Here is a 27,363-nt window from a genome sequence, read left to right as displayed (position 1 = left end):
TATTTTTTTTTATAGGCAGAAGGAGTACACTCTAAAATAATGATAAAAGACATGGTTTAGTAAATATGTGAACCAGTAGCATAGTTGTTTATTATCAAGTATTATGTTCTGTATATAATAGTGCTATACTTTTATACTACTGACAGTGCAGTAGGTTTGTTTACATCAGCATTACTGCAGACATGTGAGTGATGCATTGTGCTGTGACATTACATGGCTATGATGTCACTAGGCATAGGAATTTATAATTATAAATTATAATCTTATGGTACCATCATTGTATATGCAGTCTATCATTGACTGAAAATTGTTATGCAGTGCATGACTGTACCATGTTATTGAGAAGATCGTAGAGATTCATGTCACTATAAGAACTTGAAAGATGCAGGGTGTGCAGAAGATGGGCAAGGAATTTGAAGAATGACAGTGGATTACCATAAGCTTAACCAAGTGGTGATTCCAATTGCATCTGCTGAACCAGATATGGTTTTATTGCTTGAGCAAATTAACACATTTGCTGGTATGTGTTCTGAAGCTATTGATCTGGCAAATACCTTTTTCTCCATCCCTGTCCATAAGGCCTGCCTGAAGAAGTTTGCTTTCAGCTGGCAAGGCCAGCAATACACCTTCAGTGTCCTGCCTTGGGGATGTATCAGCTCTCTAGCTCTGTGTCTTAATTTAGTTTGCAGGGATCTTGATCACCTTTCCCTTCCACAAGACATTACACTGGTCCATTACATTGATGACATTATTCTGATTGGACCTGGTTAGAAGTAGCAACTACAGTAGACTTATTGGTAAGATATTTTGTGTGTCAGAGGGTGGGAAATAAATCTGACTCAAATTTAGGGCCTTCTACCTCATTCAGATTTCTAAGGAGTGGGGCATGTTGAGATATTCCTTCTACGGTTGTTGAATCTGGCCCTTCCTACAACCAAAAAAAGAGGTACAATGCCTAGTGAGCTTATTTGGATTTTTAGAGGCAACACACTCTTTATTTGGGTGTGTCACTGCAATGCATTTACTGAGACACCTGAAAAGCTGATAGTTTTGATGGGACCCAGAATGAGAGAAGGCCTTATAACAGGCTTTTGCTGATGTGCATGCTGCTATGCCACTTGTGCCATATGATCTAACAGATCTAATAGAGCTTAAAATATCAGTAGTTGATAGGGATGCTGTTTGGAGCCTTTGGCAGGCCCCCATCAGTAAATCACACTGTAGGCATTTAAAAATTTGGAGCAAAGCCCTGCCATCATCTGCAGATAACTACTTTCCTTATGAGAGACATCTCATGGATTCTTATTGGTTCTTAGTAGAAATTAAATGCTTGACCATGGGCCACTAAATTACCACGTGACCTGAGCTGCCCATCATGAACTGGGTGTTTTCTAACCTATCAAGCCATGAAGTTGGGTTTCTGAGTTGTCTTATGTTTGCTTTGTACATAATGTATATAATGTCCAGCATTCTTAGTTATACTTAGCATGAGAAATAGGGAAAATTATATCAACTCCGTTTCTCTGGTTGTATAGTAGAAGGCATCACAAAAGTTTGGAAAATTTTGAAAATTCTTATTTAAATGTTTTGTATTTTTTCTTTTATGTATGTGTGTATGTGTGCTCTGTTTAAGAAATATTTCTCTACCCTTAGTTTGTAAAGATTTTCTTTGAGGTTGGTATCTAGATGTTATAGCTTTTATGTTTAGTTCTATGATCCACAGGCAAGTCAGTGTTTTTGTATGTTGTAAAGTAGGTTTGAGGTTTATTTTTCCCCTATGAATTTCCAGTTCTAGTACCATTGTTTGAAAAGTCGATCCTTTTCTCATTGAATTACCTTCACGATTTTGTTGAAAATCAACTGAGCATATACATATGTGTCTATTTATGTACTCTATTTTGTTTCATTGATCTGTATATCATCTTTATTCCAGTACTACACTGTTTGGATTACTGTAGCTATATAGCAAGCCAATCAGGTATTATAAATTGTCCAACGTTGTTATTTTTCAAAATTGTTTGCCTAATTTAGTTACTTTTCATTTCCAAATTAATACCCCACAAAAGTCATTACTCTACAAAAAGTCCACCGGAATTTTGATTCCGAGTATATGGAATCTGTAAATATATTTGGTGAGAATTGTCATTTATAACACATTTATAAACCCTGTCCACAAACTTGGTATATCTTTCTACTCATTTAGGTCTTTAATTTTCCTGAGCAATGTTTAGATTTTTCCTTGTTCAGGTCTTATACATATTTTGTTAGTTTTATATCTAATACTTTTTATTTAATGTTGTAAATATTTTTAATGTTTATTTTACAATTAGTTGTTGTTCATATATAGATAAACACATTTATTGTTTATAGAGTATAGTTGGGCACTGCTCTTCAATCCAGTTTACAATCTTTGCCTTTTAATTGTAATGTTTAGACCAGTTGCGTTTAATTTAATTATCAACCTGTTTAGATTTAAATCCACCATGTTGCCATTTCTTTTCTATTTGTTACATCTATTCTCTGTGACTTTCTCCTTTTATTTTGTCTTCTTTTGATTTTGCCTTATTAGCACTGATTCTACCTTCCTAGTTACTTTATTCTGAACAGATCATAATTACTGCTGTATGTGGATTGGTCTTCACCATTCTATTACATATTATTTACCCTTGTTTTCTATTCTTTCGTTTTTGCTTCTTCCCTGTATTTAATTGAATTAATTTTTTACCTTATTTTTCTCTGCTCTTTGGATGTTGTACATATTTTTAAGTTCTTATATTTGTTTTGCTTCAAATTTTAACATATATTCTTGACCACGGTCCTGAGAGTTAATTTTATTCTCCTAAAAAAAATACAAACGCCTTTAACTCTTATGCCCTGCTTTCATCCTTCATAGTTTTGTTTTCCAGTATTTTAGTTCTATTCTTTTCATTTTTCTACTTGTTATTAAGATTGTTTCAAAATGTCAGTGTCTGTTTAGATTTAACCACAATTTTATCTTTTTCTTTTCTTTTCATCTTGCATATCAATCCTTCCTTGCCCTATCATTTTTCTTCTTCCAGAATTCATGGTGCCTCCCAGTTCTGAGCACTCAAATCAGTTCGGGAAAGTTTTCAGCCAGAATATTTTTGAAAATTAAATTTTCCTCATTTACCTTTCTTGAATATATATTTGCTATATTTTGGATTTTCTCATTGATTTCTCCATCTCTCTTATACTGTCTTACTTTTTTTTTTTTTTATTTACGTTTTCCATTCCGAGTATTTTCTTCAGATACTTAACTGCATTTCTTTATTCTGGCCTCAGTTGGGCTTAATGTGCTGTTAAATCTGTCCACTAAATTTTTAATTTCACTCTATTCATTATTTGTAGTTCAAATAGGTTCTTTTTCAGATATGCTTTCTCTCTTTTCATGGTTTAATTTTCCTTTCTAATGTTTTCATTCTATTTTTATGTCTATATTTTTAAGTGTACTTTATATCATTTTTCCATTTTAAATAACTCATATTCCATTATCTGAATTACTTGATTGTCTAATTTGGCTGTTTGTTGACTCTTTGGTTGCTTCTTCATTTCCTCATGTACTTCTTAATTCTGGTTGATGAAGTCATGTGTATTAGGCCTTGATCAGTAGTTAGGCAGTTTGGTCTAGGTTGTTTCTACAGAGTCTCATAGAGTTTTTCTATTTGCTTTTGCCTAATGCAAAAAGCAAACATATGGCTGTTCTCAAGCAAAACCAATTTTTGTATTAATTTTTTGACTTGCTATTTCTTGTACCACACAGAAGATATAATAAAGACCCCAAACCCACTTGAAGGCAGACATTGTGTAGGAATTCTCAGGGGAGTTTTTACTTTCCCCCTACTAGTCCAGCCCCCACCTCTTCATCCCCCACCCCAGCTTTGATAGGGAAGCTTTCTTCTTTTCTCCTCTTTATAATTCAATTCATTTTCCTGGTCCACTGTTTTATGTAGAGTATTGCTGTCTTTTTACAGGTTTAAGGCTTTTCTCCTGTTGTCTTTAGGCTTGTAAATTGTAAGACCTTGGAATACTGAGATTGGCACCAAATGAATTAGGGACACAGCTGCCATTAGTTTTGTAATTTTCTCCTCGTTTTTAGCCCTTATGTCATTTTCTTTTTTTCTGTCTCTCTCTCTCCTTTCTTTCCTTCCTATATTTCCCTCCTTCCTTCCTTCCTTCCCTCACTCTTTTCCTTCCTTCTTTTCTTTCTTTCTCTCTCTCCATTTCTTTTTTCCCCTCCCTTTCTGCCTGCCTGCCTTCCTGCCTTCCTTCTCTCCCTCCCTTTTTATTGTAGAAGTATGACTCAATAAGATCATTGTTCCATTATGTTCAATTAGGTGATTTTTAGTAGGAGGCTTTTTAATGATATCTAGTACACCACATGATTAGAAATGGAAATCTTTTCCTGTGTTTTTAAATCTCATTTATACGTGCTCCTCCCTATCATACCTGCTTGCTTTTTTCAGTGAGAAATAGATTACTTTAAAAAAAAATATGCTAGTTTGAATCTCTTATAATTTCAGAATATAAATTATAATTTGACTCTTCTAAAGAGTCCAATTTTCTTTTCTTTTAATTTTATTTTGTAATTACACAATGTAAATGTTTTTTGTGACCCTTTACCAATGTCTTCCAAGAGTCCAATTTCCTAGTTCAGTTTTAGTTCTTGTGGAACAACCACCGCTTCAGTAACATCACTGAGTGAAGAGTAGATTATTTTGCTTCAGGATTTAAATAATCCCTACATTGCAACATGAAAGTTTTCTATTCTGAAGTCTTAGAATTCATTATGTTTCTTAGGAGTGATTTCAACTTTCATAGAATTCAAGTTGCTATATAAACCTTACTTTCTTCCTCATCCCTTTGGTTCTGTTTTTAAACTTAGCTTTGTCTTATAGACCTACCTAATTCATTGATGTGAGAGCACATTATCCCTGTTCCGATGTTCCCATTATAAGAGAGACACTTTTAAGTTTTCTATTAATGTTTTCTACAGTACTTCATTGGGAGATTCTACTATAAGGTCTAGACACCTCTACCTCTCTCATTCGGTCTTTGAGCACCAAGATCACCAGTCTTTTGAAAATTCACATTTCTTTCCAGTTCATACAAGATACTTTAGGTTTCCATCTCCTTAAAAAAAAATGAGGGCCGACCCCGTGGCGCACTCGGGAGAGTGCGGCTCTGGGAGCACAGCAGCGCTCCCGCCGCGGGTTCGGATCCTATATAGGGATGGCCCGTGCGCTCACTGGCTGAGCCTGGTGTGGCCAGTCACAAAAAAGACAAAAAAAAAAAAAAAATGAATTCCAACCTCATTTTGTGACAATAGTCCCTTTTCTTAAAGATTCCCAAATATAGGTGTTAAACAAAGGACTTTACCTTTTAGATGTAACACATCTGTAACATCTGGTAGGTGTTAGTTTTCTTATATTAGATATTGGGGCCCATATTAGACTGTGATCTTGTATATAATGTACCATATTTGTTGTCTGTACTAGAACACCAATAATTTTAGGCATAGTTGTCTTCTAGGTTTGTTAGACTAACCTAGATCAAGTATTAAAAGCCTTTCCATCAGCTTTATTTACTTCTCACTTGGCATGGCTGCTGGAACACATTGTGATGTTCAAAATAAGCTCTTCAACTTCTCCATGCAAAAGTTCATATATTTTACAGATTGTTCTTTGTTGAAATAGTATTGGTTTCTTGTTCTGGTCCTGTTACCATTGACTAGTAGTTGTAGAACATATTCATTCTGTATACGCTTAATTATTCTATCAAGTTGTTTTCTGGAGAGGGGTGGGTTAGAGGACGAGTAGAGTGGGCTAAGAGACATGATATCTGTTCAGTCACCTTTTATTTTTAAAATTTCCTAAACCAGATTATTAATTTATAGAGAATTTCTATAATTATTATTAATTCTTATATTATCCATATTGGTCCAAAAAGTTTTACTGTTTAATCTGTAATTCTTAACTCACAGAATTCCTCTGTTTTGTACCTCTGTCTGGTACAAATATTAACCCTATGTCAACAGTTAACATGCTCAATGTAAGAAAATTCAGTTAATGATTCAAAATATGTGTACCTTCTTTTCTTTCTTTCTTCTGTCTACCTATATTTCCTTCTAGGTAGCTATCTTCTTTTTTTCTTTATATCTTTCTTCTCTTTTTTAGAAGGAAAGTAGGGAACAGGAGTCTGATATTATATCTATTGGGTTTTCTCACGTCTAGTTTCATTGGTTTCTTCTTTTTTCTCGGTGTGGGAGTGTTAGGAAGTTGAGTGATTATGAATGTGTCTCCTGAAACTTTTAATTGTAGTCTCACATTTAAATACTATTAATTAGGGGCTGGTGGTTTAGCTCACTGAGTTAGAGTGTGTTTTTTTTTTTTTTTTTTTTTTTTTTTTTTTTTTTTTGTCTTTTTGAGACCGGCCGCACCGCACTCAGCCAGTGAGCGCACCGGCCATCCTTATATAGGATCCGAACCTGGGGCGGGAGCACTGCTGCGCTCCCAGCACCGCACCCTCCCAAGTGCGCCACGGGTCGGCCCTAGAGTGTGGTTTTAACAACACCAAGGTCAAGGGTTCAGAGTCTCAAACCAGCCAGCTGCCAAAAAAAAAAAAAAAAAAAAAAAAAAACCTATTAATTAGGTACCACATTTGTATCTAATTAATTCTTAAGCATTTCCTTAACCAAAGTTTGTGTTCAACCAAATAAAAAGCTACAGATTCACCAGAATTTATTAAAAGCACACAAAGCTAATTCAAACTATGAAAAGGTAGGAATTACATAATAGAACAGTAAGAATTGTATGTTTATGTTGAATGCAATTATATTGAAACACATTTTTATTATTATTTATAGAAATTTTCATGGAAAAGATGTAATTTGCAAGATATTTAGAGAACTCAGTGAAGTTGAGGTCCACCCTTACTGGTTATAAATCAGGATATGTCCATTCATCCATGCTCCTGACTAGATTGGAGGTGCAAGTTAGCATGGTAGAATGGAGCAGAGGTGATTAGCTTGTAGAGGGCTTGAACTCATGACCATACCTCATGCTTTAATGCATAGCTCTTGTCAGTCATAGAAAAGTATAAGCCTCTTTAATTTTAGGAGTCAATCCAGAATAATTATTATAAAAATAAAGGTAATTATAGGTCAGGATGATGCCTTAGTTGGTTTGTAAACTTAATTTTGGGGGCACAGAGCTAGAAGTAGTAATGTGTTGTATTTTTTCTTGTTTTTAAGCATTACTTTTCTTTGTGGGAAGCGTAGAGGGAGTGTCTGAGGATATGCTTAAATATTCTTAAAATTTATTTCTTTAAGTTCATTTAATTTCTTAGAGTATATTAAATTTCAAAGAACTGTCTTGATTTTGCTCGGGCGCCTATTTATATATTATTTGGAATCCAAAGGGATCAAAAAGTTTGGTTATATATCAAAATGGTTTTACTGTTTTGTGTTTGGAAGTACATTTGGAAACATTCGAGGTTTGTAGAGGACATCTTTTCATGTTTACATGTGTTTTTATATCCCGTGAATGCAAGAGAAAATAAGGACCTCAGGACTTTGTTTACTCCTGCCTCTGAATCCATATGTATCCTAATTTGTTCTAAAGTTATATTTATTTATGTCTAATAATTTCTTCAAACTGTATTTATATTTTAGGCTAAAAATCTCATAGAGAGATTTTTTAATCAACAAGTAGAACTTTTCGGCGGACGTGCAGAACCATTGCCTGAAATATACTATATTGAAGGTACTCTCCAAATGGTTTGGATTAATCGCTGCTTTCCAGGGTATGGAATTAATGTCCTGAAACATCCAAAATGTCCTGAGTGCTGCGGTATGTAATGAACTATGATTTCGTGTTTTAAATTGATGAAAATTCACTTATTTTTATTATGCATATGTGAATAACTATCACTTTTTTTTTTTTACTATTATTTAGATATTTAGTTTATTTGAAGTGGTGTGTTTGAAAAGACTATGTGAGTTTAAAAATGCAAAAGAAAAAAAGCTGGCTTAATTTTGTACTTGGTATTAATATACAGCAAGAAGGATTTAGGATCATTAGACAGTTGTCTGGGAGGAAACACAAGTAATAGTTATGAATCACGTAGAGTTACTTACCCTAAAAAGAGCCAGAGCCAAATGATGTATCTTTTAGTATCTGTTATTGATGAGTTTAGGTTTATTTAGTTGGGAGTAGGTACCTTTGTAACTTTCTTGTTTTTTTGATAAGTAGGTAAACTGTTTTATCACCAGTAGCCTTTTCTGGCTTTTGATCCTAGCAGTACAGAATCTGAATCACCCTCTAACATTCGTCCATTTTCATCCTTATTAGAGAAGAAAATTCTATAGAGGCTGTTGGCTTAGGGTGAGGACATACATTCAAAGTCTTTACATTTCTGTTATTGAGTTGAATGTTCCAATTGATTTACAGCTTTAAAAGACTTTTTAGTATAAATATCACTAAATTAGTACCTCTTTTATTCAGTATTCTCTGATATTTTCTCCTGTTTACTGTTTTATGTTAGATCAAAAGCCTTTTCATATAATAGAGTACTAAATTGTCTTCTCACTTTGCTTTTATTGATTTGATTAGATTCTGCTTTATATTTTTTTCTTTATTTTGTTTTTGCTTAAATATATGAAATTTGACAAAATGTGTGAAAAAGATATCTTAGGAAATACAATGCAAATTTATCAAATACAGAACTTCCACATGCCAACTTTGTAACTATTTTGATAATCACTGATCATGTATATCACTCTAGAGCACAATAAGGATGAAGAAAATCCTGGAAATATCAACAAACCTACTAGTTTAGCTGTGAATTTATATGCATTTATATTTGTATTCAATAAATACTTAAGATAAACTACAATTGTTAAAATATTTGCACCTCATTTATTATAAGAATTTTGAAATAGTTAAACATAGCTCTTCCAAGTGAAATAGTAGTTCTGAATCTCCAAGAATCACAAGTAATTTTACCACTGTAAATTTTTTTGCATTTATAAAAGTTTGGTTAATATCACAATTGTTAAGTCTTCTAATATCACCATGTAATTATAACATTCAAGTTATTATGTTCTGTATTATTTGATCAAATTTATTAAGCCATTATTTTATTCCTGTCAACAAACCCCATGTGAAGCATATAAGAAAACTTAAACATAAATTTCAAAAATATTTTCTGCCTCTTCTGAAATACTGTTTTTTTCTCCTAAATATATGGACCTACCCACTGAGTTTCGATACATAGCAGATATATCCATGAAGCACTTAGGGATCAAGACTGTTGAACTGCATGGAAGAGAAGGAAAAGATGTTTATATAAAGAAAACTGAGTTACTGATAGGATACATCACTAAGATTTAATGTAATTGAGATAAGGCTTTCTTGGTGATTTGAGACTTGAGGTAGTTATTTTGAAGGATACCAGGTTAGCAAAAACCGTCCAAGCAAAAGCATGGGTGAGCATCAAGTTTCTGAGAGGAATTTGTCTTGACGGAGGCTAGAGAGTTAGTAAGATGGAAGAGTTGAAATTTAATGCAGCAACAGAAATCATGTCATTGAGTAGAAGAGATAAATAAAATTTATGTATTTATTAAAATTTGTTTTTTGAATTTTATGGGCTCATTATCATTGCTCTGAATTAACTAGTGATTCACTAAATTTCATTTTGTGTCCCACTATCCTGAATAAATATTTTAGTTTAGAATTACCTATGTGCTATGACCATCTCTGTAGTCTGTTAAGCGAGACTAGCTCCTTTTGTGAACAGAACTTATTAAATATAATGGGACATTCAGGCCCCCATCATATACAGTTATTTTTGTCCATATTACAGAAAGCCATCACTCTAAAATTTTGAAATAACACATACTACTCAAAAAGGCATTTAAATCATTCTCTGAACTGAAAAACAGTATAAAATAAATACAGTATAATACTAGTTAAAAAACAAAATTAACATACTAAATGAACGTAAAATCTAAGTGTGAAATGGAATAGATAAACACTCATAAAGTATATGAGGTATTTTTGTAAAACAACTCATTTCCAGAATGAAGATGCACCATGTTTATGTTCAACAAGGAAAATTGAGATAAGACATGCTTATTACATGAGGGAAGTTTATTTACTTTCTCAGCATTAGGTTAAGTAAACAAAGGATTTGTTCTTTTTCTCTGGTTATCTTTCTTTACTGTCTTAATTTTTACTTCTAGGTGGCAGACAGAGATTGATTGCTTATAAGCTAGTGGAGACAACATTTCTATATTTTTTCTTATTTCTAATTTATTTAGCATTTTAAATTAATTTTTACTGTAAAAATCTTCTTTGTAACTTCACTTTTACCATTGCTTATTATATAAATAATTTTGTCAATCATTTTGACACTGCCAAAAGAAAATGTTTTAATTAAATTTGTGAATTAAGATATCTCAGTTTCATAAATTATATCATAAAAATGCTAAAACAAAAGGCCAGCCAAATATTGTGTTGTTTCTGATAGAATTTTATTAAGAAACAGATTCTGAAGTGTTTTACTTTAAAGTTTCTATTATTTCCACAGTTTCTAGTATTTCTATGAAACTTTGTATATGTTATCTGTTCATCTTTCCCCATTTTATTTCGATAATGTCCTCAAAAAAATACTTGTAGGTCAAGTAACATTCTTTGACACAATTTCTTTTCTCTCTCTCTTGAAACTATGGCAGTGGTTTTAAAACTTTGATGTGTATCAAATTTCTTTGAAGATTTTCTCAAAAATATATCCAGTGTGTGTAAACCAGACATCTGTGTTTATTATAAGCTTCCTATTGATTTTTTTTTTTTTTTTTTTTGATCGGTAAGGGGATCGCAACCCTCGGCTCGGTATCGTATGCACCACGCTCAGCCAGTGAGTGCACTGGCCATCCCTATATAGGATCCAAACCCACGGCCTTGGCGCTGCCAGCGCCGCACTCTCCCAAGTCAGCCATGGGGCCGGCCCCTAGTGATTCTGATGCACATGAAAGTTTGAGAATCCTGAGTATTATTGTTGATAAGGCAATACCTACATAGAATGTCTGAATATTAATGTTAATAAGACAGTACCTAGGTAGGATGTAGGATGCCTCTTGTTCTGCTGAGACAACAGACTATTTGCCACTGATTATTATAGATTGAATGTATAGTTCAATAATAATTCACACAGAATTTTTTTTTAATTGTTTATTCAAGCCTTTTAGGAATCACATGGAAACTCTAGCAAGGAGCTCTTTCATAGTGGTATGGTATCTGTGTCAGTGATCAGAAATGACATTAGGTTACAGGTTAGAGTATTTAATCAAACTGAAATGATTTTATTAATAAAGTGTACTCTAGTACTTTAAGTCACTTGGGCAGTAAAAGTGAATAATTTAGTAGATACAGTTGTTTTTAAGGATTTTAGACTCTGTAGATTTATTCTATTGAGACATACAGCCTGTTTTAATTTTATAATAAAGGATCAGAAACACAAAATGGTTTCTCTGGCATCCTTTTCACTACATGTACGTAAATATTCCTTCAGGATACAAAATAAATGACACCAAATCAGGTGAATTTATATTCTCCAATAATGAACAAACAGAAAGAGAAATCAAGAAAGTAAGCCCATTTACAACAGTCATAAAAAAAAAATACCTAGGAATCGATTTAACTAAAGAGGTGAAAGATCTCTACAACGAGAACTACAAACCACTACTGAAAGAAATTAAAGAAGACGCAGAAAGATGGAAAGACATTCAATGCTCTTGGATTGGAAGAAATAACATTGTGAAAATATCTATACTACCAAAGTGATCTACAGATTCAATGCAATCCCCATCAAAATACCAATGACATTCTTCACAGAAATGGAAAAAACAATCTTAACATTCATATGGAACAACAAAAGACCCCATATAGCCAAAGCAATCCTGAGAAAAAATATGAAGCCAGAGGCATAACACTGCCTGACTTCAAATTATACTACAAAGCTATAGTAACCAAAACAGCATGGTACTGGCATAAAAATAGACAGTCAGACCAATGGAGCAGAATAGAGAACCCAGAAATCACCCCTCAGGCTTACAGCCATCTGATATTTGACAAAGACAACAAAAACCTACATTGGGGAAAAGACTGCCTCTTCAGTAAGTGGTGCTGGTAAAATTGGATATCCATATGCAGATGAATGAAACTAGACATGCATCTCTCACCATATACTAAAATCAACTCAGAATGGATTAAAGACTTAAGTATAAGACCTGATACTGTAAAATTCCTAAGGGAAAATATAGGTGAAACACTTCAGGATCTAGGTCTGGGCACAGATTTTATGAACATGAGCCCCAAAGCACAGGCAACAAAAGAAAAGGTAAGCGAATGGGACTATATCAAACTAAAAAGTTTCTGTGCAGCAAAGGAAACAATCAACAGAGTGAAATGACAACATTCAGAGTGGGAGAAAATGTTTGCTAGCTATGCATCCAACAAGGGATTAATATCTGTAATATACAAGGAACTCAAGCAATTACACAGTAAAACAACAAATAACCCAATTAAAAAATGGGCAAAAGAGCTGAACAGAGATTTTTCAAAGGAAGACATACAAATGACCAACAGGTACATGTAAAAATGCTCAACATTGCTAGTCATCAGGGAAATGAAAATTAAAACCAAATTGAGATATCACCTCACCCCACTTAGACTGGCAATAATCAAAAAGACAGAGAATAAAAAATGATGACAAGGATGTGGAGAGAAGGGAATGCTCTGACACTGTTGGTGGGACTGTAAATTAGGACAACAACTATGGAAAACAGTATGGAGTTTTCCCAAACTACACATAGATCTTCCACATGATCCAGCAATCCCACTTCTGGGTATATACCCAGAGGAATGGAAATCATCATGTTGAAGAGATAACTGCACTCCCATGTTCATCCCAGCCCTGTTTACAATAGCCAAGATATGGAACCAACCTAAATGTCCATCAATGGATGATTGGATAAGGAAAATGTGGCATATATACACCATAGAATACTACTCTGCCATAAAAAAGAATGAAATTCTCGGGTTTGCATCAACATCGTTGTGCTTGGAGAAACATGTTGAGTGAAATAAGCAAAACACAGAGGGATAAATACCACATGTATTCACTCATAAGTGGGAGCTGAGAAGAGAGAAAGAAGGAAAGAAAGACCACAGTGGTGTGCTGGATTTGAAGAGGGAGAGAGCATACCTAGGGATACAAAGTGGAGGGGGGGGGGAAGGGGGATGGGGAGGGAGGTGGGGGATAATTGGGTGGGAGACACTGCATATAATCGCAATTTGTAGTAATGGGCATGCTGCCAGTATGGTTCTGGCCATAACATCTTGGGCATGAATGGTGACAATGAGCTTTGTATCTCATGAGTATTCATAACCAACCAAAAAAATGGACTATGAAAAAAAAAACACTTGTCTATTGCATTGTTCTCATTTGGGTTCATTATATTTCTCAGTAAACTATAAATAGTAGAAAAATTATGGCCAATGGGTAGGCCGTCCTGTGGATCAGCAGTATGGGTTGCCTGTATTTTCTTGTAATAAATATAATTAGTTTCAGTAAAAGCAGGTCATGAATTAAAGAACAGTTCATCTGACTGAAATTGGATGAAACTATCTTAAATATGTCAAAGAATTAACGGCACAAGGAAGATTTACTGAGTCAAAATCTGAAAAAATAAAATGGCTGCCACTTCTCGCTATGATGGAATAGCTTAGAGCAGACAAAAGCTCTTGCTCAGAAAACTGGAAGAGTCAAATAAAATATGAAATTTACTCATTCTATTGAAGACACTGGTGAACTATCAGGGCATAAGGATTCAAGGGGTGATGACACTGGATAGAAGGGAAATGTGGAAATAAAGGATGAATGCCAAAAGGAAATGGGATGACATATTTACATGCTGAAGTCAAACAAATGCCAACTTAAATGCTATACCCAGTGGAAATATCTGTCATTAAGTGACAGTAAAATAAAAACATCTCTACACAAATAGTATATAAGAGAATTGTCACAGGCAGACCCACACTGCAAGAAGTATTAAAGGGAGTCCTTCTGTTGGAAATGATCCTAGACAGAAATATGTTTATGCAGGAGAAAATGAAGAGATGGAAGGGAGAAACATACAGATAAATATAAATAAATATTGACTATTCAAAAATATGTAATGTGTTGTGGGGCTTAAAAATGTGTAGAAATATGTCTTACATATGGTCATAGTGACACCAAAAGCAGAAGGAGTAAATAGAATTAAAGTGTTCTAAGATTCAACCATTGTCTAGAATTGGTGTAAGTAATGATTTGTGTTAGAGTGTAGTAAGAGACTAGGATGCGTGATGTGTTCTTTAGGACAACTAGTGAAAGATAATAAAATAATATGTACCTAACAATTGATAGATGGAAAAAATTTAAGTTACCAGAAAAACCCTCTTGATTAATACAAAACAGGCCAAGTCTGAAAGAGGAGGGGAAAAGTACAATTGGAACGATAAAATAAACGACTAAAATGGTACATTTAAAGTCAGGTGTATCAGCAATTACACTTAATGCAAATGGACTACTCCAATTAAAGATGAAACTTTTAAGATTAGATTTAAAAATCAAAACCCAATATTTTGCCATCTGCACAAGACACATTTTTAAGTACAAGAGCACTAAAGATTGAAAGTAAAATGCTGTGTCAGGCAAAAGATATGGCAAACAAATTATTTTTAAAAAGCTGGTATAAACATACAAATAATATCAAAATAGCAACAATAAGGCTAATAGGACCAAGAAAAATAATAACAAAACTGATGTTGACAAAACAGATGTTAAAGCAAGAAGTGTTAGTAGACAGAGGAACATTACATAATGATAAAGGGACAAACAACCAAGAATATCTGATAATATAATAATTCTAAATTTGTGCATACTCTCGATAACACAGGTTTAAAATGCAGATGGACCCCAACTTACAATGGTTCAATTTAGGATTTTTTTGACTTCATGATGGGTTTGTTAGAGTATTAAATGCATTTTCAATTTATGATGTGATATTTTCGACTTACCATGAGTTTATCAAGACATAACCCCATTGTAAGTCATGGAGCATCTTTAATTGTCAGAGAGGACCAAAAAATTGCCTCCACATATATTATTGACCTAAATGCATAAAAAACCTATAAATATTTTAGAACATACCATAGAAAAAAATCTTCATGAAAAAGTATGTATAATTTTGACTACATTAAAATTAAGTACTTCTCTTCGTCAAAAGACACTGCAAACAGAAAAAGATAATCCAACAGAATAGGAGAAATACTTGTAATAGATCTAAACCAAAAAAGACTAGTACCAGAACATTTAAAAGCTTATAAAAAACATTTTAAAAAACACAAAACAAAAAGAAAAAATGGACAAAAGATTTCAACAAGTACATCACAAAAAAGTAATTATGGATGGCCAATGAATATATGAAAATATGAATTTATGTTTAACCTTATTGTAAGCAGGGAGCTGTAAATTTAAAAAATGATGAGATTCTACTACATAAATATCAGACTGGCAAAAATTAGACAATATTAAAATATCACATGGTGAAGAGGATGTGGAGCTGTGGGAGCAGGTATCCTGTGCCCGGGTATCAGTTAAGCTCCTTGGGAGAATAGTTTGGCCTTACAGTAGATGTGAGGATGCGCATTGCTCTATGATCTAGCATTTGATTCTTAGGGACCTTTCATCACGGCATTTTTTTTAATACTCCTAATCTAAGGAAAGTCCAAATGTTCATAAATATTAAAATATATGAATAAATAGTGATATATTCATAAAAGGAATGCTATATAGGAATTACAATAAATGAATGCATACATTTTATGGAAATAGCTTGTGGAAAAGAAGCTAAACACAATAGAATACATACAATTTAGACATATCTAAGCTTTATTTTATTTACTCTGTATATGAGTGATAAGCTATAATGCAATCCAAAGAAATTAGCACTATAAAACTAATAAGGGGGTATATTCACTTCTAGAGGGAGGGAAGAGGTGTGATTTGAGTGGGATACAGAAGTGGTTTTGAAGTGATGATAGTTTTCTATATTATGGCTTAAATATTTTTTAGACAGGTTTTAAATATAAACTTGCTTTATATTGTACATTTACGTCATAGTTTTTTCTCTGTAGTATTTCATAATAAAAATGTAAGAAAAAGTTAAATTTTCTCTTAAAGCTTGTGCACCACTCTAAAGAAAAATAAACATTCACAAGTGTTTTCTTTCTCCAGTAAATCGAACTTTATCATTTATGTAAAGGATAACGTGATCTTTATCCTCATCAATTTATAATTTTATCAATGCTATCAATAATGTTTCAGTAGGAATAATAAAATTATCATGAATTATTTTCTATTCACCATTAAGTTATAAACAGTTCATATTACTCTCCTGACTTCATATTACTTTTATTTATTTAAAATGACTAACTAACAATAGTAATTATGGTTAAATATTTTGCTTATGTTGGAACTTCAGATTATTTCCTATTTTTACTATTATATGTACCAATTTAAAATGATATATAACTAGGTTTTCTTGGATTATTTCCTTGTATAAATTCCTAGAAATGTGAATACAGATTTTTTTAAAATGGACATTTTGGTTTTTGTTGTTTTTGATATTTTATTTTATCACATTTCAAAACGTTCATACTATGTTTACCTCTCCTATATCTGTGTGTAACTACAGACATTTTGGTATTTCTTTTAATGAATATTCAGGATCACTTCTCAAAAACATTTTTACAGTCATATACAGTAAGAACCATGTGAGGATAATTCAAAAGATCATGAAAAAATAGAATTAAAAGATAATGCGAATCTTTCCATGAACTTTTTGAAGTAGCTTTGTATCTCTCACCTCACTACATTCTGCTTAGAATAATACTCTTTATCTGTAAGAAGTGTACAGGTTTGCCACTCTATGTTTGTTAATTAGACAATATTCCATAGCATTTTCTCAACTATTCATTCCATACTTTTTCTTCACTACCCACTTACAGTTATGTTATTTCATTTTTAGATCTTTTGCTCAAATTTATGTCCTCCTTACCATTCCCACTATAATTATTTTAATTGGGATTTAATTTTCTTGTGCTTGGAAAAACTACATTCTCTTCCTGATTGTTGCCCATTTGGGCTGCTATAGTAAAATACCATAGACTGGGTGGCTTATAAATAACAGAAAATTATTTTTCATAGTTGTGGTGGCTGGGAAATCCAAGATCAAGGCATTGGCAGATTTGTTGCCTGTTGAGGGCTTTCTTCCTGGTTTCTAGATGGCCATCTTTTCAGTGTCCTCACATGAGAGAAGGGTTGAGGGAGCTCTCTGGGTCTTTTTTATAGGGGCACTAATCCCATTCATGAGGGTTCCACCCTTATGACCTAATTACCTCCTAAGGGCCCCACATCCTAATACTATCACTTTAGGGTTAAATTTCAATATATCAATTTTGAGGGGCCACAAATATTCAGTCCATTGTCCTGGTGTCTCTTGAGTTCTTTCAGTCCATATTCCACCTTGCTTCCAATTATACTTCTAAATTCCAAAGGTAATCATCTCATTTCTTTGCTTTAAACCTTCAATAATGAAACCTTTGCTCCATAGCATAACTTACAAAACCCTTTATGATCCGGTTCCTCCTTATCTTTCAGCAACTCATAAATACTTTTGTTATAAAACTAATGTCAATATATTATATTTCATTCAACCAGAAATATGTTAGAATTCAGAAATGTATAGAGTGCTTACTATGTGTTAGGCACTGGGGATACATTGAGTAACATGAAAAAGTTGTTGCTCTAGTATGTATATTTTAACTGGTCAAACCACTTATAAACAAATGGGTAAGTGAAGAAAATAATTGGTAATATGCACAATAAAGAACATTAAATTATGTGTGATGTACTCTAGTCTAATATAGCAGTCAGGGTTCAAACAGAAAAGAAGAGCCCTAGTAACTAGTGTTTTGAATAGAATTTAATGAAGGTGCTATTGTCAGACAACTGGGCAGGGTTAGGAGGACCAACAGGGTATGTTGAGCCACATAGGACTACAGCATCATGAAGCAATTAACATCTCCAGGCTTGAAGGAGCAAGACAAGGAAAAAAATGATACAGCAAATTTGTGAGAGCTGTAGCTGGGCACATGGGGCTTCCTGCCAGGAGCTGTAGGCATACACTGAGGCAGCCACTGCCAGGAATTAGCAAGGAGAGAGGGGGGAAGAAATGCTCTGCTCTGCAGTCTTCTAATGGAGCCTCCCTTTGGCCAAACCCAGAGGAAAGAAGCCTGGGTGGTAGAGTCTATAGAAGTTAGCTCCAAGAGAAATAGAACAGGGCAGAGAAGGGTGGAAAACTGAACATATAACTAGGGGGAGCTTGAGGGCTACATTAATTGGATTGTCAAAGAAAGCTTCACTCAAAAAGTGAATAAGGAGCAGATCAGATAGAGACTTGTGGACTGAATTTTCTTGACAGAGAGAAAATACATACAGAGCCAGGACTAAGAAAAGCATGTTTAAAAACTGATTAAATGGCTCGCCAGTTAGCTCACTTGGGAGAGCATGGTGCTGGTAACACTAAGGTGACAGGTTTGGATCCCCATACTGGCCAGCTGCCAAAATATCCCCCCCAAAAAACCAAAAAAACAAACAACTGATTACTGGCCATGGCAATGGAGAAAGTGAAAAGGTTTAGTATATTTCAGAGGCACAAGCAAGAAAAACTATTTATAGATCATGTAAAAGCAGGTGGAGGAAAGAATCAAGTGTTATTCTTATGTTTAAGCATGAGTAGGTGGTATGTATTGATGTATTGATGTATTGATGTATTTATTTATTTATTTATTTATGATGTATTGATGTATTGATGTATTTATTTATTTATTTATGATGTATTGATGTATTGATGTATTTATTTATTTATTTATTTATTTTTGTGCTTAATAGTCTCAGTTAAGATGTATTGCTCATTCTTGGACACCTTAAGTGCTTAGAGCAATTTACGTATCAGAGGATTTTAATTTACTATTTAAAGCAATTTGTAGTTTTTTTCTTTATTTAATTTTTTATTTTATCATTACACAATGTAAACATTTTTTTGGCCCTTCTAATTTTATTTCACACAAAATGCCCAGTTGTCTTAGTATTGTCTTAGTACCATTTATTGAAAATATCGTTTATCCAATGCTCCATTTAAGCATCTATGTAGGTAGATATGTTCATGGCACTCTCGTTTCATTGATATATTGTCTAACCCTGTACCAATTAGAATACCTTTTAATGAATTGTAATCTCTGATAAGGCACATCCTTATCAATTATGAGGCCCTTTGCCTCTGCATTCAGATTTTTGAATCAGCTTGTCAAGCTCTGTGAAAATGACCGTTGGAGTTTGACTATGACTTCATTGAATCTATAAATCTATTTGGGAGAATTTACATCTTACCAATATGAGTCTTCCAGTTCATGAACATGATGTGTGTACATATGAGAGTACTTCAAAAAGTTTGTAGAAAAATATAATTAATACAAATCTTTCCATGAACTTTTGAAGATCTCTTATATGTGTATATTTGTGTGTGCATATTCATTTAAATATATCCCAGTTAAAATATTGTGATTTTCCTTATAGAGGTCTTTCAGTTATTTTGGTTGGATTTATATAGAGGTGCTTGATATTCTTAAACTTTTCATTTTGAAATAATTTTAGGCTTTAGAACAATTTCAGAAATAGTGCAGAGAATTCCCATATATCCTTCACCAAGCTTACCTTTATGCTAACACCTTAATGACCTTATTATTAATTATTATCAACTAGAATATTACCATTAAAATAATACTACTAATTAATCCATAGAACTTACTCAGATTTTGCTAATATTCCTAGTTATGTCCTTTTTGGGGCCCAAGATCCAATACAAGATATCACATTCATTTTATGTTGCCTTTGTCTCCTCCAGTCTATGACAGTTCCTCAGTCTGTCTTTCATGACCTTGACACTTTTGAAGAGACCCGTTTTGTAGGATGTCTCTCTACATGAGTTGTATTGGTTGTTTTCCCATGATTAAGTTTTAATTTATGCATTTTTAGCAAGAATACCTCAGAAGTGATGATGTGCCCTTCTCAGTGAATCATACCAGGAGGTACATGGTATCTAAATATCTTATTATTTATGATGTTAATTTTGACCTCCTAGTTAAGGTTGTATCTGCCAAGTTTATCCTGTAAGGTTACTATTTTATCCCTTTGTGTTAATTAATGTCTTTTTGGGAAACACTTTAAGAATAGGGAAACATGCATATTCATCATACTTTTTCCACTACTTTGAGCATCCAGTAATGATTACTGCCTGTGACAATTGTTTCTGTGTTGTTTGCCTGATGGCAATTTTCTATATTCATCATTCTACATTTATTGATTGTAATTCTTCTTTAAGGGAGAGCTATCTTCTCTGTAATTTATTTATTTATCAGTATGGACTCATGAATATTTATGATATTCTTTTAGTTGTAATTCATTGCTATCATTATTTATTATATTGTTCAAATTATCCAAGATTTCACCACTGCAGTTTCCCTAAAGTAAGATTCTGTATTCAATGTGCCCTCATTAGTTTTGAGTACTTCCTCAGTTTCTGGTACCATAAAATGTTCTAGGCCTATTATCTTGCTGAAAACCTAGCATCCGCTATGTCTCCAAGGAGTTCTGCTGCTGCTTTTTTTTTTTAATTGGTAAAATATACATTACAGAACATATACCACTGTAATCACTTTTAAATGTAAAACTCAGTGGTATTAAGTAGATTCACAGTATTGTGCAACCATCATCACTATCCATTTAAGAACTTTTTAACATCTGAAACAAAAACTCTGTACCAGTTAAACAGTAACTCTCTGCTTCCACTTCCCCTCAGCTCCTGGCAATCTCTATTCTACTTTCTGTCTCTATGAATTTGTCTACTTCATATAAGTGGGATTTTACAGTATTTTTCCTTTTGAGTCTGGCTTATTTCAGTGAAAATATTTTCAAGATTCATCTCCATGGTAGCATGTATCAGACGTGAATTCCCTTTTAAGGCTGGATAATATCCCACTGTAAGTTATCCATTCATGCATTGATGGACATTTGGGTTGTTTCCTTCTTTTGTCTATTTTGAACAGTTCTGCTGTGCACATTGGTATACAGTTATTTGTGTGAGTTTCTGTTTTCCAATCTTTGCACATATACCAAGTAGTAAATTACTGGATCAAATGGCAGTTCTATAAGACTCCAAACTGTTTTCCGCAGTAGCTGCATTACTTTATATTACCACCAGCAATACACAAAGGTTCCAATTTCTCCATATCCTCACCATTGCTTGTTATTGTTTGTTTGTTTGTTTTTTATGCTAGCCATCCTAATGAATGTGAAGTGATACCTCATTGTGGTTTTTATTTGTATTTCCCTAATGACTAATTAATGTTGAACATTTTTCATGTGCTTACTGACCCTTTGTATATCTTTGTTGAAGAGATATCTGTTCAAGTCCCTTCCCCAATTTTAATTAGGTTGTCTTTTCCTATTGTTGGATTTAGGAATTCTTTATCTATTCTGGATATTAACACCCTATCTGATGTATGATTTGCAAATCTTTTCTCTCATTCTGTGTGGTTTTTTATCTCTCTTGATAACATCCTAAGATGCACAAAATAATAAATTTTGTTGAAGTCTAATTTGCTTTTTTTCTTTTGTTTCCTGTGCTTTGGGTTTCATATCCAAGAAGTTATTACAAATTTAATGTCATGAAACTCCCCCCCCAATGTTTTCTAATAGTTTTAAAGTTTTACCTTAGGTCTGCTATTTATTTTGGATTGATTTTTATATATGGCATAAGGTAAGGGTCCAACTTCAATCATTTGCATGTGGGTATCTAGTTTTCCCAGTACAATTTGTTGAAAAGTTGATGCTTAACCTGTGGAATGGTCTTGGCTTCCTTGTTGAAAGTCACCTGACAATATGTGCAAGGGTTTGCTTCTGGGCTCATTATTCTGTTCCATATGTCTGTCTTTATGCCAGTACCATACCATTTTGATTACTGCAGCTTTGTAGTGAGTTTTAAAATCAGGAAGTGTGAGTCCTACAAATTGGTTCTTTTTTTTCAAGTTTGTTTTGGCTATTTTTGGTGCCTTGGGATTCCACATGAATTTTAGAATGGGTTTTCCTATTTTTGCAAAAAACATGGTTGGCATTTTGATAGGGATTATGTTGAATCTGTAGATTTCTCTTGTTAGTATCATTGTCTTAATATTAAGTCTTCCAGTTAACAAACACAGGATGCCTATCTAATTATTTATGTTTTCTTTAATTCCTTTCAGCAATACATTATAGTTTTCAGTGTACAGGTCTTCTGCCTCCTTGCTTAAAGTTATTCCTAAGAATTTTGTTCTTTTTGATGCTATTGTAAATGGATTTTTATTTTTTAAAATTCACATTGGATCATAAATTGCGAATGTATAGAAATACCACTGTTTTTGCCTGTTGATTTTGTATGCTGCAACTTGACTGAATTTGTTAATTAGATCTAAAAGGTTTTTAAAATTTTTATTTAGAATCTTTACAATTTTCTAACTGTAAGATCATGTCATATGTGAACAAGGACAATTTTGCTTCTTCTTTTCCAGTTAAATACCTTCTATTTCTCTTTCTTGGCAAATTGCTCTGGCTAGAACTTCCAATACTATGTTGAAGGTAAGCCGCAAAAGTGGGCATCCTAGTCTTGTTTTTGATCTTAGGGGAGAAGCTTTCATTCTTTCATCATTGAGTCTGATGTTAGCTATGAGTTTTTCATGTAAGGCCCATAGCATGTTGAGAAGTATTCTTCCATTCATATTTTGTTGAGTAATTTTATTATAAAAGGGTGTTGACATTAAAAAAATGGTTTTTCTGTATCAATTGATAAGGGCATGTGGTTTTTCCCTTTCATTCTATTAATGTGGTATATTACATTGATTGATTTTTCATATGTTAACCATCCTTGCATTCTGGAAATAAAACATCTGTGGTCATGGCATACAATCCTTTAGTATGTTTCTGAATTTTGTTTGCTAATATTTTGTTGAGAAATTTTACATTGACATTTATAAGGGATATTGATCTGTTGTTTTCTTGTAGTGTATCTGTCTGGCTTTGGTGGCATGGTAATGCTGGCCTCACAGAATGTGTTAGAAAGTATTCCCTCCTCTGCAAACATTTGTATGAGTTTGAAAAGGATTTGTGTTACTGTTTCTTTAAATGTTTGGCATAATTCACCAGTGAAGCCATCTGGGTGGCTTTTCTATTTAAGGAGGTTTTTGATTACTGATTCAAACACCATAATAATTGTAAGTCTATTAAGATTTCCTGTTTTTTTGAGTCATTTTTGGTAGATTATGTGTTTCTAGAAATTTGTCTTTTTCATCCAGGTTGTCCAATTTGTTGGCCTGCAATTATTCATAGTATTATCTTCCTTTTTGTTTGTGTAAAATCAGTACGAATGTCCTCACTTTTACTTAAATTGTGATTTTAGTAATTTGAGCCTTCTCTCTTTTTTTTAGTCAGTGTAGCTAAAGTTTGTTCAATTTTGCTGATCTTTTCAAAGAACCAACTTTTGATTTTGTTGATTTTCTCTACTGTTTTTCCTATTTTATTTATCTGTAATCTTCATTATTTCCTTCATCCTGATGCTTTGTGTTTAGTTTTTTTCTGTTTTTCCTAGTTCCTTAGGCTGTAAGTCAGTTTATTGATTACAGAGCTCCATTCTTTCTGATGTATGTGTTTTCAGCTACAAATATTCCTCTTGGCACTGCTTTCGCTATATGATGTAAGTTTTGGTATGTTGTTTGCTATTTGAGTGTGTTGTTTAATTTCCACACATTTGTGAATTTTCCAATGTTACTTAAATTACTGATTTATAGCTTCGTTCTTTATCATGTGAAAAGATACTTTGTGTGATTTAAATATTTTAAATTTTATTTAGACTTTTTTTGTTGGTAAACTTATGATCTACCATGGAGAATGTTCAATGTACACTTGATAAAAGTGTATATTCAGCTGTTGTGATGGAGGGTTCTGTATAAGCCTCTTGGTCTAATTGGTTTATAGTTTTTTTCAAGTCCTTTGTTTCCTTCCTTATTGATTTTTTCTGTAGTTCATCCATTATTGAAATTTCAGTGGGTGATTGAAATATCCAACTATTATTGTAGAAATCTCTATCTCCCTACAATTCTGTCCATGTTTAATATTTTGGGATTGTTTCATTTGATGGATATATATTTATACTTGTTATATCTTCTTGATGAACTGAATTGTCCTGCTCATCAATGTGTAATGTCTTCTTTTGTCTCTTAGAACAGTTTTTGTCTGAAACTCCATGCCAGATATCTTTTGGCTACTATTTGCATGCAATATCTTTTTCCATCCTTTCACTTTCAGCTTATTTGTGTCTTAGATCTACAGTGAGTCTCCTATAGACAACATATAGTTGGATTGTGGCTTTTTTTGTTAATCTGCTCTGCCAATATCAGATATATCTGTCTTTTGATTGGAGAGATTATACACTTCATTATTACTGATAAAGAGGACTTCTGTTATTTTGCTATTCATGTGTGTATTTCTAGGGCTTTTTTGTTAATTTACTCCATTTCTGCTTTCCTTTGGGTTTATTTCTTGTAGTGATTTTTTTTGATTCCCTTCTTATTTCCTTTGTGTATATGGTAAAGCTATTTTCTTTGTGGTTACCATGGAAATGACATATAATAACATCCTTATTACAATCTAATTTGAACTAATATGAATTTAACTTCATTCATGTACAAAAACTCTGCTTCCATACAGCTCTTTCCCTCTTCCTTTAAGTTATTTATTTCACAAATTATATCTTTAACATTGTGTGCTCAATAACAGAGATTTATAATTATTTTATGTATTTGTTTTTAAATCCTGTAGAAAATGAAAAAGTGGAGTTGGAAACCAACATTACAGTAATACTGACTTTTATACTTCTTCATGTATTTACCTTTTACTGGTGTTCTTTATATCTTCATCTGGTTTTGGATTACTGTCTAGCATCCTTTTATTTGAACCTGAAGGAGGACTCCTTTTAGCATTTCTTGTAAGTCAGGTCTAGTGGTAATGAACTCTTTCAGATTTTTTTTTTTTAATCTGGGAATATCTTAATTTCTCCCTCATTTTTGAGAGATAATTTTGATAGATATAGAATTCTTAGTTGACTTTTTAAATTTTAGCATGTTAAATATGTCAACCCACCCCCTTTTGGCTTGCAAGGCTTATGCTGATAGTTTTATTTAGGATTCTTATACATGATAAGTTGCTTTTGTCTTGCCGCTATTAATATATTTGTTGCCTTTATCTTTCAACAGTTTGATTATAATGTGTCTTGGTTTGGGTCTCTTTGAGTTTATCCCACTTGGAGTTCATTAAATTTTTAGATTTGTAGATGCATGCATTTCATCAAGCTTTTGTCTATTATTTCCTTGAATAATCTCTGCACTCTTCCTCTTCTCTGATTTCTGTAATGTGTATATTGGTCTGCTTGGTGGTGTCCCTTCAGCTCTGTTCACTTTTTTTCATTTCATTTTTCTCTTTCTGCAACTCAGACTTGATAATTTCAATTGTCCTATTTTTAGATTGAATGATTCTTCTACATGCTCAAATCTGCTGTTGAACTCGTCTAGTTAATTTTTTATTTCAGTTATTATACTTTTAAGTTCCAGAATTTCTGTTGAGTTCCTTTTTATGATTTCTGTCTCTTTATTGTGATTCTTTATACCTTATTTTCTTTGTTCTTTGTATGTGTTTTTCTTTACCTTTTTGAGCACATTTAAGATAGTCATTTTAAAATCTTTGGTAAGTGTGATTTCTGGTCTTCCTCTGGGATGGTTTCTATCAATTAATTTTGATCTTTTGCATGGACCATGTTTTTCTGTTTTTTGCAATATTTTTGTGTGTTCAAATTGTGCATTGGTTAATTAATTATAATGTGTTAATTCAAGAAATGTGATTCTTCCCCTTCCTCATAGTTTGCTGTGTTTTTGTTTTTATTTCTTTTTGATTGTTGAAGGCTGTAGCAATTCATTTGTTCTGAAAGTTTTCCAGTCTTTTTGCAAAGACTACTCCTTGTCATGTGTGGTCACTGAAATCTCTGTACCTTTACCTCCTAATCAGATAATATTTTGACCAACTTTTTCTGGAATGGCAGGAGCTTTCTCAGTCCTTGCAGATTGGCTCTGTGTGTGGCTCTCCTTCAATACTTAGCTAGACTTTTTCAGAACCTAGTGATTGGACCAAGGTGAAGGTTAAGATCTTCTCAGGTCTTTTCTGAGCATGCTTCTTGCACACACATGCATGAATTTTGAAATTTTTCATACATAATGCCACTTTTGAATGTTCTATTTTCCCAAAATGTCTTACTCCAGTTTCTCTTCAAGACCTTATTATAGTATTTTGTATATCTTCACTCATTATCTCTTCCTCCAGGCATCTGTGGGTATGAGTCACTTTGCAGCTTTTATATAGGGTACCTGCCACTTTTCTCACTTTAGCTTTGAGTTAGACAAAACAGAAATGAATGCCTTTCATCAGTCCTTCAAGTATCCTCCAGGCAGTTTAACAGAGACATACACAATAATTTATAAAAACGTCTTCTCTGCCTCATCTGGTTTGAGGAGAGAAACTGGAAACTAGGCTGCCAGTGCTTTTTCACCAAAGTTGCTGCTACACTGGGGATGAGTGGGGCAAGGGCAAGTAAAAATGCCACAAACTGTTCCTATCATTTTGAATATGGCTTTTTCTTGATTGGGCATTTACTTGGCTGCTGTTAGTCTTTGTTTTCCAGCCTCTGACAATGTTTATTCGGGCTTGGTCCTCCTCCCCCCATGTTTCTGTGGGAGAATGAGAGCTTGGAGCTTCTAAAACAGCCACTTTGCAGTCCTCCCTTCTTCTTAATAGATAACAGTACTTAGAAGCCAAGGTCTGGGTGCTAGGTGCTCATTGTTACTGGGGTGCCAATGTTTCTAGATTCTCTCAGGGAAGAGAACTAGGAAACACATGTATATGTAATCACACTCCCATGCAAATATGTAATACATTTGTATAGATATAGATATATATCTGTTCGTATATTTAAAACCATGGGATTATGCTGATTCTTCCAATTCCATTCTGACACCATACAACAGGGTTTTTTGTACAGTTTGA

General features: G+C 33.3%; 1 protein-coding gene across 1 annotated transcript in view; it reads left to right on the top strand.

Annotated features, from left to right (window-relative positions):
* ZPBP (zona pellucida binding protein) overlaps window positions 1-27,363 on the top strand; it is a 126,863-nt gene that overhangs the window by 56,083 nt on the left and 43,417 nt on the right. The window contains exon 7 of the mRNA XM_063088162.1: window positions 7,691-7,868. Within this exon, the coding sequence (XP_062944232.1) occupies window positions 7,691-7,868 (178 nt within the window). The remainder of the gene's footprint in view (window positions 1-7,690; window positions 7,869-27,363) is intronic.

The sequence above is a fragment of the Cynocephalus volans genome, chromosome 2 (genome assembly GCF_027409185.1).
Source record: "Cynocephalus volans isolate mCynVol1 chromosome 2, mCynVol1.pri, whole genome shotgun sequence".
NCBI lineage: Eukaryota > Metazoa > Chordata > Mammalia > Dermoptera > Cynocephalidae > Cynocephalus > Cynocephalus volans.
Note: the sequence above shows the minus strand (reverse complement) of the source record. Positions and strands in the feature narration are given on the sequence as shown.